This window comes from Acomys russatus, chromosome X, assembly GCF_903995435.1.
Source record: "Acomys russatus chromosome X, mAcoRus1.1, whole genome shotgun sequence".
Lineage (NCBI taxonomy): Eukaryota > Metazoa > Chordata > Mammalia > Rodentia > Muridae > Acomys > Acomys russatus.
The window spans coordinates 93,626,678-93,644,088 of record NC_067169.1 but is presented as its reverse complement, the minus strand read 5'-3'; the positions used below and the strand labels follow the sequence as shown (position 1 = coordinate 93,644,088).

The 17,411-nt window shown below is 46.2% G+C and overlaps 1 protein-coding gene across 1 annotated transcript; it reads right to left on the bottom strand.

Annotated features, from left to right (window-relative positions):
• Positions 1 to 3,502: 3,502 nt before the first annotated feature.
• Positions 3,503 to 16,088, bottom strand: LOC127185411 (rhox homeobox family member 1-like). The gene is made up of 4 exons (XM_051141883.1): positions 16,022 to 16,088; positions 15,445 to 15,853; positions 11,308 to 11,353; positions 3,503 to 3,682 (listed from the first exon to the last, which is right to left on the bottom strand). The coding sequence occupies exons 1-4, from the start codon at positions 16,086 to 16,088 to the stop codon at positions 3,503 to 3,505; spliced, it is 702 nt and encodes a 233-aa protein (XP_050997840.1).
• Positions 16,089 to 17,411: the final 1,323 nt, after the last annotated feature.

The following is a 17,411-nucleotide window of genomic DNA, read 5'->3' as shown; positions in this document are numbered from 1 at the left end:
ACGTTACCTCAGCCCTGATCTCCCTTGAAAAAGAACCTTACTAACCTAGCAGACATCGGCTGGAGCTTTCCACTTTGTTTCAGTTAGGCATTGTATGAAAACACCTTCGTTCTCATTTTTGCATGCCTCTTACCCTTACCCTAGACCCATAGTGCAGGGCAGGGCTCAGGGTCTGGCAGCCTGAACTCTCCAAGAGACTATTATTTCAAAAGGCAAGTGTTTGTGGGGACAGACAGGATGGCAAAGGGGGACACTGTAGTTGCCTGAAAGCCTGGTGACCTGAGTGTGGTGCCTAGGTGATGGCTCATCTACCATAACCCTGCGAGTTTCCTCTCACCTCCACGTGTGCCACGAGGCACGTACACACTCGAGCACAAAGACATACGCACACACACACACACACTATCCCCCCACATTCATTCTCTCTCTCTCTCCCTCCCTCTCTCTCTCTCACACACACACACACACACACACACACGCACGCACGCGCGCGCGCACACACACACACACACACACACACACACACACAGATACCACTACCATCCCACCACCACCAAATAAATAAGATTTAATGTAAAGCAACGACAAAAGCAGCATGCACTTCGCAATACTGGCTGCGCAGCTGACTTTCTCTCATGAGGGAGGTTCAATCAAGAGGCCATGGAAGATCCAGCCCAGCTTGGGCTACTGAGTTGAGAGCCCATAGCAGAGAAGCAGGAAAACCAAGAGCAGAAACAAAACAATCTCAAGCAAGTGGAACATGCCCTAAACCCTGATAGAGGTTCCCTGGAGACAGGGCTGGCCTGGAACTCACTGTGTAACTGCTCTCCCTGCCTCCACTTCCCAGTGGGACCCCAGCTGCACTGACATACATGGGCGTGTCTGTTTGATTTTTAATGTTTTGAGAGAGTGTTTCTCCTTGCAGCTGTGGCAGTTTGAAAGAGAAAGGACCCCCACAGGTTCACATATTTGAATCCTTAGGGTATCAAACAATCCCCAGTTGGCAGAAGGGTTTGGAAAGGGTTAGGAGTTGTGACCTCATTGGAGTGGAGGAGAAGCTTTGAGTTTTCAAAATTCATGAGATTCTGAGTCTGTCTCTCTCTTTCTGCCTCATGGTTGTGTCTCAAGATGGGAACTCTCAGCTACTTTTCCAGCACCTTGTCTGCCCCCTGCTGCCCTGCTCTTCACCAGAATGGTCATGGACTCACACTCTGAAACTGTAAGCCCCAAATAAACACTTGTTTTTTATTAAGTTGCCTTGGTCATGGTGTCTTTCCACAACAAAAGAAAAGTCCCTAAGACATGGGAACTCTCCCCTGTAGCCCAGGCTTGGCATACCCAGAACTGGGATGACTGGGTGGTGCCACCCATGCCCAGTGTTGAGTCTTGTTTTTATGGACCATGTTTCTATGGGGAGGGAAACAGAAAATAGAACACACTCCACGCAAAAAATCCCCAAAACAAGAACAAATTCTCCACCGGCAGTTAAGAGAAAGGTGCCACCAGGTTCTGTGGTGCTTGCCTTAATACTAGTCCATGGGAGGCAAAGGCAGGTAGCACTCGATGAGGTCCAATACCACGTGGGATGGTACATAGTGAGACCCTGGAGAGACAGGGTGTGTGTGCACCAATGCATTCATAAGCAAAAACCTTAAAAATATATTGGGGACAGATTTGTGAGATTTCTAAGAAAGATAGAATGTTATTTTCTTTTATTTCAACCTCTCAAACTTTCTCAGGTCTCTTAACAGGACCTTTCTCATATGGAAGCCTTTGCCCAAAGTTTACCACTCTGACTCATTAGAGTACTCTAGGACAATACGTTCATTCCCATTGTCCTAGTTAGGGTTACTAATGCTGTGATGAAACACCGTGACCAAAACCAACTTGCACAGGAAAGGGTTTATTTTGCTCGCAGTTCCATATCACAGTTTATCATAAGCACTGAGGACAGGAACTCAAGCCTGGAGGCAGGAGCTAACAATGCAGAGGCCACGGAGGAGGGCTGCTTACTGGCTGACACCCCATGGCTTTCTCAGCCTGCTTTCTTTTTCTATTTTGTTGTTATTTATGTTTTTATTTTTGTTTTTTGAGACAGGGTTTCTCTGTGTAGCCTTGGCTGTCCTGGACTTAATTTGTAGACCATGCGCGTCTCGAACTCACAGTGATCTGCCTGTCTCTGCGCCCCAAGTGCTGGGATTCAAGTCTTGAGACACCAATTGCCTGGTTCAGCCTGCTTTCTTATAGAGCCCAGAAACAGCAGTCCAGGCATGGGATCCCCTACAATGGGCTGGGCCCTCTCCCATCCATCACTAATTATGAAGATGCCCTACAGGCTGTCTACAGGCTGATCTTACAGGAACATTTTCTTGACTGAGGCGCCCTCCTGTCTGATGACTCTAGCTTGTGTCAAGTTGACCCCAAACTATCCAGCACAACCATTTGACAGGATTCTCACACTTACCCCAGCACACTAGTTCAGGATGCAGGATTCTGGCAGCCTTGATTTTGGAAGTGGTCATTATTTGGGATAAGAGATAGGTTGAGGAGAGAGCTCAGGAGGCAAAGGTGATTGCTAGCAAGCCTGATAATGAATCGCGTTCGATCCTGGGACTCACATGTTGGAAGGAGAGAACAGAGTAGAACAAGCTGTGTTCTGAAGTCCCCAAGGGTCGAGTTACAATCTACACCCAGAGAAACTCATCTCCACAGCCACAAATAAAACAGAACAAATACATAATATGCAATTTAAAAGGAGTGGCAGGAGGAGGGCCAGGGTGAGAGCCCCCAGCCACCCTGAACTGCCATGTGCTCCCAGCAGGACGTCAGGCTAGGCTATAGGCTTACCTTTGTAATGCACTGAGGAAATGATTCTGCTTGAAAATTTGCTCCAGCTCCCGCAACTTCCATGGAGTGATCTTGCACTGGAAGCAAGGGTGGCGTACCCGCAGTGAAACAAATTGCACCCTGGACTTAAGCACTGGCACGTGCATCACATCTTCTGCACCCTCTACGACCATGGGAGCTGGCTCCTCTGGCTGCTTGTCACTCTCCTGGCCAGGGCCTCTGGCGCCCTGGTCCTCTTGGTTACAATTATCTGCGCGGTCTGCAGCAGCGGCAGCAGCAGAGGGAAGGTCTCCATTCACTTCTACGCCTTCCCCTTCAGCGGCTGTGGCTCCGGACCCAGGCTGGCCCTGTCCACTCTCTCCCTCACTTGTTCCCTCTCCAGCTGGCAAGGCCATCTGTGCCTTCACACCTGGAAGTGGGGGAAACAGACACAGCCAGGCTTCAGGGCTTAGCTTAGTGCCAAGGTGCCCTGAAGTGGCCTAGAAGCAGGCCACGCACAGCGCGAATGGAATCGCCCCTCCTGGACACCTCTCCCCTCCTGGACATCGCCGACCCTCCATTCCCAGCACTCACTGACCATTCAACTTTTCTTCATCCTCTTGAAGCCCCTCGTGAAGCAGGGAGTTGGTGTTTCCACGCTCCATGTCCTGAATGCTCACTTGCAGCCTGCCTCAGCGGAGTCTGAGTAGGAGTCCCAGCAGTTAGGAAAGCCTAGCTCCTCAAACCAGGAAGAGTTTCTCTTCAAGCCCTTGGGGGCCGTAGCGCAGGTAACCAAGTATCCAATCATGGGTGCGCTATCCCAGCTTACATTTGACCTGCTGATGGGGGTTGAGCCCTGGAGGGACAAAGCAGAGCAGATGCCGGAAGGAGTAGGATACAGCTGCAGTAAGGGCGTGGTGCTTAGGCTTGTAGGGATGCACACGTGGCCTCTCAAGTCGCAGTTTCACCTTGGTGAATTAACTTCCTAGGCAAGGGGTCATGATCAACCGTGCTAACTGACTTGTAGTGAGGTAGCAAAGCTCTGGGGTCCTTGGAGAAGTGTTTTGAGAACCCCTCTTGGCTAGCTGTGGGTTCTTTTCCATGGCTTTAAACCCAGAGCTCAGGGCACAGAAGAAAGTGGATGTCTGTGTTCCAGGTCCGTTTGGTTCACAGAGTGGCCAGAAGCAAAATGAGATAATCCCCTCTCAAAAAGGAAAAAGAGTCTCTTGAGTCAGAGCCTTGTGCTTCACACTAGCACCTGTAGAAATTAAAGTGATAAGCTTATCCACAGGTGTTTTCTTTGGGGTGTTGACAGTGAAGTGAGAGCCTGCCATGTCTGCTTTTCAGGGAGCTTGGGTGTAGATTGGGGTGTGCTAATACTGTTAGGACTCATCACAAGTGTGGGCATTGTCCTATCTGTGCTGAGGTTCCCGACATTTCTCTTGAACTGGCCCTTCTTATGGTTTTTCCGGATAGTCCAAGTGTCAGGAGCAGACCCGGGTCTCCAGACAGGAACTGTCAGGCAGCCCCCTCCCTTGGCATGTGGTCACACTGGTCCCAGCTCAGCCAGTGTTTTTTTTTCTTCCCCCCAACAGGTTCTGGTCACTCTGAGACTGCAAAGAGCCTCCCAAAGACCTAGGCTATGTAATTCCAGGCAATTTTTTTTCTTAACTGTGGATATTTTGCAGTCCTGGTGACAGAGTCAGAGTTCTTGTCCTGCCTGTGTTTGTTTTTTGCTGTGAAACCTGAAAGTGCTGCTGTTAAGGCGCAGAGAACCTGCTAATTTACTTCTCCCTATTTCTGGTAGAGATTGCAAAGATAGCCTTTTTTTGTGTTGGGAGAGGGTAGCCTATCGCAGAGAGTCCTGGAACCTGTTCTGCAGCCATGGCTGGCCTCACACTCAGAGATCTAGATGCCTCTGCCTCCCAAAAGCTGGGATTAAGGCATGGGGCCCAGCACAGTCTCAGTGGTTTAATGTCTGTCATCTTAGCACTCAGGCGGCAGAGGGAGAAACACCAGAGTTTAGTCTTCAGCTACCAAGTTTGTTGAACCTATACGTACACACTGTCTTAAAAGAAAATTTAAGAAGAAAACCATCCTACCTTCCCAAATTATTAACATCTCCATTTTTAAATAAAGTAGGGCGCAGTGAATCTCACTGAAATTCTAAACTCACTGAAAGATGGGTTTTAAATTTTCTTTCTTTCTTTCTTCCTTTCTTTCTTTCTTTCTTTCTTTCTTTCTTTCTGTCTGTCTTTCTTTCTGTTTTTCAAAACAGTATCTCTCTGTGTAGCCCTGGCTGACTTGGACTCACTTTGTAGACCTGGCTGTCCTGGAACTCACAGAGCTCCGGCTGCCTCTGCCCCCTTGTCTCCTGAGGGCTGGGATGGAAGGCCTGTGCCGCCACATGTAGCATACTCACCTGGTTTCTGCAGTCACTCCAGGATATGTGCTAACATCTGAAGATTTGGAGCTAGGAACTTTACATGAGAGAGATTAAGCTATGCTTGTCTTTCCGGATCTGGCTTATCTCACTCAATATAATACTTTCTAGTTCTACCCACTTGCCTGCAGATTTCATTTTTCTTTACAGCTGAATAGTATTGAATACTGTATGTGTGCCACATTTTCATTATCCATTCATTAGTTGAAGGGCATTTAGGCAGTTTCCACTCCTCAGCTCTTATCATAGGGCAGCAATGAACACAGATGAGCAAAGCTGTGGGGAAGAGGACGTTGAGTTGTTTGGGTAGATGCCAAGGAGTGGTCTAGCTGGGTCATCTGATAGATGTATTTTAGCTTTTTGCAAATTCTCCACACTGATTTTCAGAGTAATGCCATTAGTTTGCAGCCTCCCCTACAGAACAAGGGCTCTGTTTTCCCACATCCTTGCCAGCGTTGTTGTCACAGCCGTCTTGAGTTTACCCATTTCGACTGGGGTGAGATGAGTATTAAAGGGCTGGAGAGATGGCTCAGAGGTTAAGAGCACTGACTGCTCTTCCAGAGGTCCTGAGTTCAATTCCCCTCAACTACATAGTGGCTGACAACCATGTATAATGTGATCTGGTGCCCTCTTCTGGCCGGCAGGGGTACAAACAGGCAGAACATTGTATACATAATGAATAAATCAATACATCTTTAAAAAAGTAGTTTTTCATTTGGAGTTTTCTAATTGCTCAGGACATTTAACACTTTTGAGACTTTTCCTTAGTCATTTTTTGTATATCTCGTATTCTGAGAACTCCCTGTTCAGCTCCATAGCTGCCACCTCCCCTTTTAAATTGAGTCATTTGTTTTCTTGACTTTAGTGGTTCTGTTTGATTGAGTGCTTGTAGATTATGGATATTATCCATTTATCAGTTGTGCTGCTGGCAAGCATTCCTATCTACTTTAAGGGCTTCCAAAAGCAATTTATTGGTTCAGTGAAGTCTAAATCCAAATTCCCACATCCCTCAGAGAATTAAAACAACAACAACAACAACAACAACAGCAGCAACAACAAGTGTTTCTTTTGCTGTGAGAAGATTTTATGAGTTTCTATTTGTTAGTTGTTCCTCTTATTTCTTGAGCAAATGAAGTCTTATTAAGAAAAGTCCTTCCAAAGTACCAAACCAAACAAATACAAAAAGAGAAACCTTTCCACCAGGCAGGATGGCACATACCTTTAGTCCCAGCACTCGGGGAGCAGAGCAGAGGTAGGTGGAAGGCTATGCGTTTGAGGCCAGCCCGGTCAACAAAGTGAGTCCAGGGAAGCCAAGGTTACACAGAGGAACCCTATCTCCACAATCTTAAGAAAAAGAAAAGAAGGCCTCTCCTACCTGTATATCTTTTTTTTTATCTTTTTCATTTTTCCCACTTTAAAAAATACATTTTATTAATTTATTCATATTACATCTCAATTGTTATCCCATCCCTTGTATCCTCCCATTCCTCCCTCCTTCCTGTATCTCCCTTATTCCCCGCCCCTATGACTGTGACTGAGGGGGACCTCCTCCCCCTGTATATGCTCATAGGGTATCAAGTCTCTTCTTTGTAGCCTGCTATCCTACCTCTGAGTGTGACCAGGCCTTCATATGCAGGGGATGTGGTCAAATATGGGGCACTGGAGTTCGTGTGAAAGTCAAACCCCACTCTCCACTCAACTGTGGAGAATGTCCTGTCCCTTGGCCAGATCTGGGTGGGGGCTACCTGTATATCTTATAGGGTGTTGCCTATGTTTTCACCCGTTAGTATCAGTATTTCAAGTTTCACACTGAGTCCTTTAGTTCTTTAGTTCATTTGGCACCTCAACATTTTGTCTTACCATCTAGAAGGTTATTTACAAAATGAAAAAGAAATACTTATAGGGGTTGGAGAGATGGCTCTGTGGTGAAGAGTACTGACGCCTCCTCCAGAGGATTCGTGCCTGGTTCCCAGCGCTCCCATGTCATCTTACAACTGCCTGGAACTCCCATTCTAGGGGCTCTGGCAGCTTCTTTGGCCTTGGTGGGCACTACGTGCACACAGTGCATATACACACATGTAAGGAAAACACCGGTATGCATAAAATTTGACAACAAAAAGAAATATTTTAGATGTATTCACTTTATGTATGAGTGTTTTGCATCTGTGTGTGAGTGTGTGAATGTGTATAAACTGTTAAAGTTTGTGATAATGTCGGGGCCTGTGAATGTATGTGTGATTATGTGAACATGTGCATATAGATATGAGTGTTTGTGTGTATGACAGAGTTGTAGGTGTCAGTGTGTGTTTTTGCTACTGTGTTTTCGAGTGTTAATGTAAGTGTGAGTGCATGTGTGGGCTTTGTGTGTGACTGAGAGTGTGAGTGTGTATGTGAGCATGTCTATGTGTTTAGAGTGCTAATATGTGTGCACACGTGTCGGGTTGTGTATGTGTGTGAGTGTGTGCATATGTGTCAAAAGCAAACAAACAAAAAACAACAAGAAAATATCGAAGAAAGAGTCCAGCATGCAGGAACACACCTGAAATTGCAACACCCAGGAGACTTAGGGAGTGGGAAATGTAAAGCCAGCCTGGGCTACACAGTCGGAACTCTTCTCAACAACCTCTCCTCCCAAGCTGAGATAATACAAGTCTTAATATAAAATAGGCTACCCAATCAAGAGCATGCTTTAGTATAGGTGAGATGCACTAGCCCTTTCAACCAAATAAATAAACGATATTTACTTAATAAATTTTTCTGAATACAGACATCTTTTTTTTTAAAGCAGAATATTGTCCAGGTGGTGGTGGCATACGCCTTTAATTCCAGCACTCTGGAGGCAGAGGCAGGCTGGTCGCTGTGAGTTTGAGGCTAGCCTGGTCTACAGAGTCAGTCCAGGACAGTAAAGGCTACACAGAGAGACCCTGTATTGAAAGCACCCACTCTAAAAAATGGCAGAAAGTTCGAGACTAGTAGGATGGCTTAGTGGTTGAGAGCACTTGCTGCCCTTCCAGAGGCTTGCAAAGATTTTTGAGCCCAGAAAGCAAACCTACACAGTTACGGACATTTAATTTTTGACAAAGCTGCCAAAATCATACAATGGAAAAAGGGTAGCATCTTCAACAAATGGTGCTGGTCTAACTGGATGTCTGCATGTTGAAAAATGTGAAAAGACCCATATTCATCACCCTGCACAAAACTAAAGTACAAGTGGACCAAAGACCCCAACATAAAAACAGACACACTAAATCTGATAGAGGAAAGAGTGGGAAAGAGCCTTGGAGTCGTTGGGAAAGGAGACAACTTGTATTTTTTTCTCTTGCAGCTTTCAATAGTCTTTCTCCGTTCTGTATATTTAGTGTTTTAGCTATGATGTGCCCTAGGGAGTTTCTTTTTTTTGGCTCTATTTGTTGATTTTGGGTACTTGTTTTCTGGTAGCAGCTATAGAAACGATCTCTGAAAGCATAACCTTTGGTTGGCACATTAGCATCATAAAAGTCACTTTTGAAATTGAGTCTTTCTGCTGGCTGCCTATATGTTAGCTCTGTGCTCTAGGTCCTGAGAACAAACATCACTCCAAGCCCCTCTTCTCCCTCAAGTGAAGGATGCTTCTCTTGCATCCCTTGGGATCATTAGCCTGGTGTCTCCTGGATAGGAAGTGAGGGGCACAGGCTATCAGTAAGTCCAAGTGGCAGGGGTCTGAGTCTGACTGAGGAATCGCAGCCCTGCATGGGGTGGGGCCAGTGTCAGCTTCTACATCAGCAATGAGGTCATTGGTGACTATGGGCTTTGGGAGTAGTCTCTACTTAGTGTCTCTCTGACTCATGCGGGACTCTGGAAGACCCCAGGCACACAGAGCCGCACAGTGGACACAATAAGATAGTCCACGTGGTCTGTTTCTTGAACTTTTCAGTGGTATTCGATTTACTAGGAACTATTTAAGAAGATACGATATTGAAAAAGATATTTTCAGTATTAATCTGGTTCTGAATTCTCAAGAAATATATACTTTGAAAAGAAACATTAAGAATGCCAGTCAGCTTGGGTACAGGGGAAGGGCATCACTATGCTCCTGGGTTTGGGTTGAGGGACTATGGGAGAAGTCTTCCTGAGGTGGAGAGGTTGGGTTCTTCTCTTCCCTTTGAGGCAGCAGGACTTCAGGCAAGGTGGCTGCAGTCTCCTGTGTATACCATGGAAAAGGCGGGAAGAGAAGAGTTTGGGGAACAGCCTAAATGACAGGGGGCTGCTGCCCAAGACTCCTATGGATGGCTATAAGGAAGTTCCTCAGAGACCAAGGTTGACCCCTCACGATGGCCAGAATCAGCTCCCACTGAAAAAGCACTGTCTCTGCCTAGAGTCTTGCCCTGCCTCTCTCGTATAGTTTTGGTCCTATGGAGCAGGAGCAGGGCTGAGCCCAGCAGGACAGGTGAACAAAAGGGAAATTGTATGTCAGTGAAAACCTACTAGTAACTTGGAAAGCTCTTGTGATATAAAGGGCCTGTCTATGGTGGTAGAGCAGTATTCTCTCAAGGAAGCCGACTTTATTACTCAGTTTAAAGAGCTTTTCTTTGATAGCTTACACATATATTTTACTATACCAGGAGGCACAAGAAATAAACATTAACATTTCATTTCTTTATTGAAATACAATCACTCTGGAGATCACAGCATAATAGCATACTGTTACTGGTCGAAAAACAAATTATCCGTGTTTCGTGCTTGAGTGGTACTCAGGGCTCCTCTGAAGTCTTCAGAGAAAGATGTTCCAGGAAGCAGGAAAGTAGCCTTTAGTTTTTAAAGCCTCTTAAATCTCCAGTATTGTTGTCTCCTCTGGTGAAACCATCTCTACAATGGGCGTGAGAAAGGAATTGATTTAGCGCGGCACATTTTCACGATCATACTTGAAAACATATCATGTAACTTTATATTTCTGTGGTTAGTTATCGATAAGTTATCTTGCAAAGACAAACCTGGGTTCTGATGGATATATAATTCTGTAAGGGGATGAGGGGCAGGCACAGGATCCAGTGCTTGCCTAAAATGTGGGGCCCCTGGTTTCCATCCCAGCACTGTCAAAAAGCTCGGAAAGTGTTCAATGTTTGCATGCCTCTTTTCCTGTTCTACTGTAACCCACAATGGAGGTTGTTAGCATTTCCAGGCAGTGACAGCAGTGTTTACATCAGCTTTGTTTGCGAGTACTGAGTTCAGCCTGTGAGCTATACCTAACTGAAATTCCTCCTGGAAGGATAGAATTCAGGCTTAGTTTTGAGTCTTTCAACTAGTTTAGGATCATGAAGTCGCTAGCTGCAATAATTTGAATGATTTGTATGTCACAACCCTAGGATGACTCCACAGAGAAACCATACCTAAAAGATGCCAGCATTACAAGGAGTTGCACACAGCTGTATATGGAGCACATGCATATATACATCTCTCTGTGTGCATACATCTATTCACCTGTATGTAAGCAAAAAACTGTGTATATATAAAAATACCTATTTTATAAGTTAAAAGGTGCATGTAATTTATCTGCATGTGTAACGTATAGGTGTCTAAGAAGATAAAAGGTAGTTTACACTATTCTTTGTTTCTTTAACAAGTTAGGTTCCATTTTGAAATACCCCCTTTGTGTATGAGGCTTCCTTACTCCATTTCTACTTACAAAGACCATAAAGCTCAAAAGTCACCCTGAGGGCCTGCAGAGATGGTTCATTGCTTAGGAGCACATGCGGCTCTTGCAGGAGGACCTGGGTTCAGTTCCCAGGATCTATCTTGGGTGGATCACCACCACCTGCACCTCCAACTCCAGGAGATTTACACCCTCTTCTGGATGCTTTGGGCACCAGCACATGCTTTATATAGAAACACACACACATAATGAAAACAAAAAATAAAGATATATATAAATAAAGTTAAAAGGTCTTCAAGCAGAGTTATGTCAACAACCACACAATTTCATGGATAACATAAAAGAGTCCAAACCCTAAAGCAAGTTCTGGAATGGCTGTCCTGCCAAATGGCTTCCTTTGGTTACTGACCTTCACAACGGCTTGAGTCACACCTATCCTTCTGGCCAGTTGTTTTCTGGGGGTGAAATGGCAGATGTTCAATATTTAGCATTATAGAGGAAAGAAAGAGTGTGAGAGACATTTTATATTTGCTTTAAAATGAAAACCCATGCATATACCTAATAAGCAATTTAAAAACCAACAACATAAGGCACCAACAACCTCAAAAGAAATGCTCCCAACATGTGGGTATGGTGTAGGAGATGCTGCCTCTAAAATAAAGAAAACAGAACAGAGCAAAATTCACAAACCTAATGCACACGTTAAAAAAAAAAAAAACAACCTGTGTGAGGTCCTTTGTCAGGATAGAAAGATAAACTCAAAAGAAGATGGATTAATACACAGCACATTAGGATTTCAAATGTTCAACTGGATGAGGACGTTCAATGTGCTGATCATGGGGGGAATGAAATATTACATTTATTTTAATTATTTGGTGTGTGTGTGTGTGTGCACGTGCGCACGAGAACACACACATGCACACAGGCCCACTCCTGTGCCCTCGTGCACCTGTGGAGCTTAGAGGATGCCTGATAGAAGTTAGTTTCCCTTTTTCCACCATGTGCCTGTGGATCCTGAGGATGGAGCATTGGTTCCCCAGCCTGACACCAAGTGGTTTTACCCATTGAACCCTTATCACTGGCCCTGGGAAAGAAAATATTAAAAGCACAGCAGACAGAAGAGGAAATTCTGAAGGAAAGAAACCTCTCCACAGTACTGGCAGTCTCTTCCTGAATTCCTAAAGTGAGGGAGGCTTGAGCAACTGGTTCTGGCAAGTTCCAAGCCAGCGTGGACCACAGACTACGATCTTGTGTCAGAAAACAAGAATAAACAGCAAAAGAAAGCCCGATAAGATGAACATGCCTTAGATTTCAGCTGCAAAAAAGTTTCTATGGAGCCATACTGCCCAATTTATAATCTTGTTTTTAAGGACCATTTTTTTGTGGAAAGGCTGACAAAAATAGAAGACAAAAACAGTAAAACAAAGGTGGAGACCAGGCTTGACGGTGCATTTAATACCAGCATTTGGTAGGCAGAGGTGCGTGGATCTCTTGAGTTTGAGGCCAGTCTGAACCACTCTGTGACTTCCAGGCCAGGAAGGGAGTCATAGAGAGACCCTGGAGGTGGCAGCTAAGGAAAAACAGCGTGCCAATGGGTTTATCGTTATATAAGAAATTAAAAGGAAAATAAACGATGTATGGATTTATCAAACATTTTAACAGGAGCAGGATGACCCTCTACTCTCTCAACATTACCTCAGCCCTGATCTCTCTTGAAAAAGAACCTTACTAACCTAGCAGACATCGGCTGGAGCTTTCCACTTTGTTTCAGTTAGGCATTGTATGAAAACACCTTCATTCTCATTTTTGCATGCCTCTTACCCTTACCCTAGACCCATAGTGCAGGGCTCAAGATCTGGCAGCCTGAACTCTGCAAGAGACTATTATTACAAAAGACAAGTGTTTGTGGGAACTGAAAGGATGGCTAAGGGGGACACTGTGCTTGCCTGAAAGCCTGGTGACCAGAGTGTGATGCCTACATTTGGCTCATCTACCATAACCCTGCAAGTTTGCTCTCGTGTCCACGTGTGCCACGAGGCACATACACACTGGAGCACAAACACATACACCATTATCCCCCCACATTCACACACACAGAGAGAGACACACAGACACACACACACACACACACACACACACACACACACACACACACACACACACACACACACACACTGGCCACTACCATCCCACCACCACCAAATAAATAAGGTTTAATGTAAAACAACGACAAAAGCAGCATGCACTTCGCAATACTGACTGCGCAGCTCTGACTTTCTCTCATGAGGGAGGTTCAGTGAAGAGGCCATGGAAGATCCAGCCCAGCTTGGGCTACAGAGTTGAGAGCCCATAGCAGAGAAGCAGGAAAACCAAGAGCAGAAACAAAACAATCTCAAGCAAGTGGAACATGCCCTAAACCCTGATAGAGGTTCCCTGGAGACAGGGCTGGCCTGGAACTCACTGTGTAACTGCTCTCCCTGCCTCCACTTCCCAGTGGGACCCCAGCTGCACTGACATACATGGGCGAGTCTGTTTGATTTTTAATGTTTTGAGAGAGTGACCGGAGATGCACTAACACACGCGGGTGAGTCTGTTTGATTTTTAATGTTTTGAGAGAGTGTTTCTCCTTGCAGCTGTGGCAGTTTGAAAGAGAAAGGACCCCCACAGGTTCACATATTTGAATCCTTAGGGTATCAAACAATCCCCAGTTGGCAGAAGGGTTTGGAAAGAATTAGGAGTTGTGACCTCATTGGAGGGGAGGAGAAGCTTTGAGTTTTCAAAATTCATGAGGTTCTGAGTCTGTCTCTCTCTTTCTGCCTCATGGTTGTGTCTCAAGATGGGAACTCTCAGCTACTTTTCCAGCACCTTGTCTGCCCCCTGCTGCCCTGCTCTTCACCAGAATGGTCATGGACTCACACTCTGAAACTGTAAGCCCCAAATAAACGCTTGTTTTTTAGTAAGTTGCCTTGGTCATGGTGTCTTTCCACAACAAAAGAAAAGTCCCTAAGACATGGGAACTCTCCCCTGTAGCCCAGGCTCGGCATACCCAGCACTGGGATGACTAGAAGGTGCCACCACGCCCAGTGTTCAGTCTTTTTTTTATGGACCATGTTTCTATGGGAAGGGAAACAGAAATTAGAACACCCACCCCCGGTTCTAAAAATCCCCAAAACAAGAACAAATACCCCACTGGCAGCTAAGAGAAAGGTGCCACCAGGTTCTGTGCTGCTTGCCTTAATACTAGTCCATGGGAGGCAAAGGCAGGTAGCACTCGATGAGTTCCATGACCACATGGGATCGGTACATAGTGAGACCCTGGAGAGACAGGGTGTGTGTGCACCAATGCATTCATAAGTACAAAACCTTAAAAACATATTGGGGACAGATTTGTGAGATTTCTAAAAAAGATAGAATGTTATTTTCTGTTATTTCAACCAATCAACCTTTCTCGGGTCTCTTAACAGGAACTTTCTTATATGGAAGCCTTTGCCCAAAGTTTACCACTCTGACTCATTAGAGTACTCTAGGACAATACGTTCATTCCCATTGTCCTAGTTAGGGTTATTAATGCTGTGATGAGACACTGTGACCAAAACCAACTTGGACAGGAAAGGGTTTATTTTGCTTGCAGTTCCATATCACAGTTCATCACAAGCTCTGAGGACAGGAACTCAAGCCTGGAGGCAGGAGCTAATAATGCAGAGGCCGCAGAGGAGGGCTGCTTACTGGCTTACACCTCATGGCTTTCTCAGCCTGCTTTTTTTTTGTTTTCTTTCTTTAGTTTTGTTTTTTGAGACAGGGTTTCTCTGTGTAGCCTTGGCTGTCCTGGACTTATTTTGTAGACCAGGCTGGCCTCGAACTCACAGCAACCTGCCTGCCTCTGCCTCCCAAATGCTGGGATTAAAGGCTTCTGCCACAACCACTAGGCTCAGCCTGCTTTCTTATAGAGCCCTGAAACAGCAGTCCAGGCGTGGGATCCCCTACAATGGGCTGGGCCCTCTCCCATCCATCACTAATTATGAAGATGCCCTACAGGCTGTCTACAGGCGGATCTTACAGAAACATTTTCTTGACTGAGGCACCCTCCTGTCTGATGACTCTAGCTTTTGTCACGTTGACCCCAAACTATCCAGCCAACCATTTTACAGGATTCTCACACTTACCCTAGCACATTAGTTTAGGATGCAGGATTCTGGGAGCCTTGAATTTGGAAGTGGTCATTATTTGGGATAAGAGATAGGTTGAGGAGAAAGCTCAGGAGAGAAAGGTGATTGCTAGCAAGCCTGATAATGAACCGCATTCGATCCTGGGACTCACATGTTGGAAGGAGAGAACAGAGTAGAACAAGCTGTGTTCTGAAGTCCCCAAGAGTCAAGTTACAACCTATACCCACAGAAACTCATCTCCACAGCCACAAATAAAACAGAACAAATATATAATATGCAATTTAAAAGGAGTGGCAGGAGGAGGGCCAGGAAGAAAGCCCCCAGCCACCCTGAACTGCCATGTGCTCGCAGCAGCACGTCAGGCTAGGCTATAGGCTTACCTTTCTAATGCACTGAGGAAATGATTCTGCTTGAAAATACGCTCCAGCTCTTGCAACTGCCACGGAACGAGTTTGTATTTAAAGCAACATTGGCGTAGCAACACTGAGACAGGTTGCAACCTGGACATAAGCACTGGCACGTGTGGCACATCTTCTGGGCCCTCCAAGTCCTTGGGAGCTGGCTCCTGTGGCTGCTTGTCACTCTCCTGGCCAGTGCCTCTGGCACCCTGGTCCTCTTGGTTAGAATTATCTGCAAGGTCTGCAGCAGCGGCAGCAGCAGAGGGACTGTCTCCATTCAATTCTATCCCTTCCCCTTCAGGGGCTGTGGCTCCAGACCCAGGCAGGCCCTGTCCACTCTCTCCCTCACTTCTTCCCTCTCCAAGCGGCAAGGCCATCTGTGCCTTCACACCTGGAAGTGGGGGAAACAGACACAGCCAGGCTTCAGGGTTTAGTGTGGTATGAAGGTGCCTTAAAGTGGCCAAGAAGCCGGCCACGCACATCGCGAATGGAATCGCCCCTCCTGGAAACCTCTCCCCTCCTGGACATCGCCAACCCTCCATTCCCAGCACTCACTGACCATTCAACTTTTCCTCATCCTCTTGAAGCCCCTCGTGAAGCAGGGAGTTGGTGTTTCCACGCTCCATGTCCTGAATGCTCACTTGCAGCCTGCCTCAGCGGAGTCTGAGTAGGAGTCCCAGCAGCTAGGAAAGCCTAGCTCCTCAAACCAGGAAGAGTTTCTCTTCAAGCCCTTGGGGGCCGTAGCGCAGGTAACCAAGTATCCAATCATGGGTGCCCTATCCCAGCTTACATTTGACCTGCTAATGGGGGTTGAGCCCTGGAGGGGCAAAGCAGAGCAGATGCAGGAAAGAGTAGGATACAGCTGCAGTAAGGGCGTGGTGCTTAGGCTTGTAGGGATGCACACGTGGCTCTCTAAGTCGCAGTTTCACCTTGGTGAATTAACTTCCTAGGCAAGGGGTCATGATCAACCGTGCTAACTGACTTGTAGTGAGGTAGCAAAGCTCTGGGGTCCTTGGAGAAGTGTTTTGAGAACCCCTCTTGGCTAGCTGTGGGTTCTTTTCCATGGCTTTAAACCCAGAGCTCAGGGCACAGAAGAAAGTGGATGTCTGTGTTCCAGGCCAGTTTGGTTCACAGAGTGGCTAGAAGCAAAATGAGATAATCCCCTCTCAAAAAGGAAAAAGAGTCTCTTAAGTCAGAGCCTTGTGCTTCACACTAGCACCTGTAGAAATTAAAGTGATAAGCTTATCCACAGGTGTTTTCTTTGGGGTGTTGACAGTGAAGTGAGAGCCTGCCATGTCTGCTTTTCAGGGAGCTTGGGTGTGGACTGGGGTGTGCTAATACTGTTAGGACTCATCACAAGTATGGGCATTGTCCTATCTGTGCAGAGGTTCCCGGCATTTCTCTTGAACTGGCCCTTCTTATGGTTTCTCTGGATGGTTCAAGTGTCAAGAGCAGACCTGGGTCTCCATCCAGGAACTGTCAGGCAGCCCCCTCCCTTGGCATGAGGTCACACTGGTCCCAGCTCAGCCAGCGTTTTTTTTCTTCCCCCCAACAGGTTCTGGTCACTCTGAGACTGCAAAGAGCCTCCCAAAGACCTAGGCTATGTAATTCCAGGCAATTCTTTTTCTTAACTGTGGATATTTTGCAGTCCTGGTGACAGAGTCAGAGTTCTTGTCCTGCCTGTGTTTGTTTTTGCTGTGAAACCTGAAAGTGCTGCTGTTAAGGCGCAGAGAACCTGCTAATTTACTTCTCCCTATTTCTGGTAGAGATGGCAAAGATAGCCTATTTTTTTGTGTTGGGAGAGGGTAGCCTATGGCAAAGAGTCCTAGAACCTGTTCTGCAGCCTTGGCTGGCCTCACACTCAGAGATCTAGATGCCTCTGCCTCCCAAATGCTGGGATTAAGGCATGGGTCCCAGCACAGTCTCAGTGGTTTAATGTCTGTCATCTT

What these genes read in the sequence shown, in the direction of transcription:
- LOC127185411 (XM_051141883.1), bottom strand. Translation starts at nt 16,088, where the DNA reads ATGGAGCGTGGAAACACCAACTCCCTGCTTCACGAGGGGCTTCAAGAG. An exon ending in GGATGAGGAAAAGTTGAATG is followed by an intron (nt 15,854 to 16,021) that starts GTCAGTGAGTGC and finishes CCCCACTTCCAG; the next exon opens with GTGTGAAGGCACAGATGGCC. An exon ending in TGACTCAAGCCGTTGTGAAG is followed by an intron (nt 3,683 to 11,307) that starts GTCAGTAACCAA and finishes TTGTCCCTCCAG; the next exon opens with GGCTCAACCCCCATCAGCAG.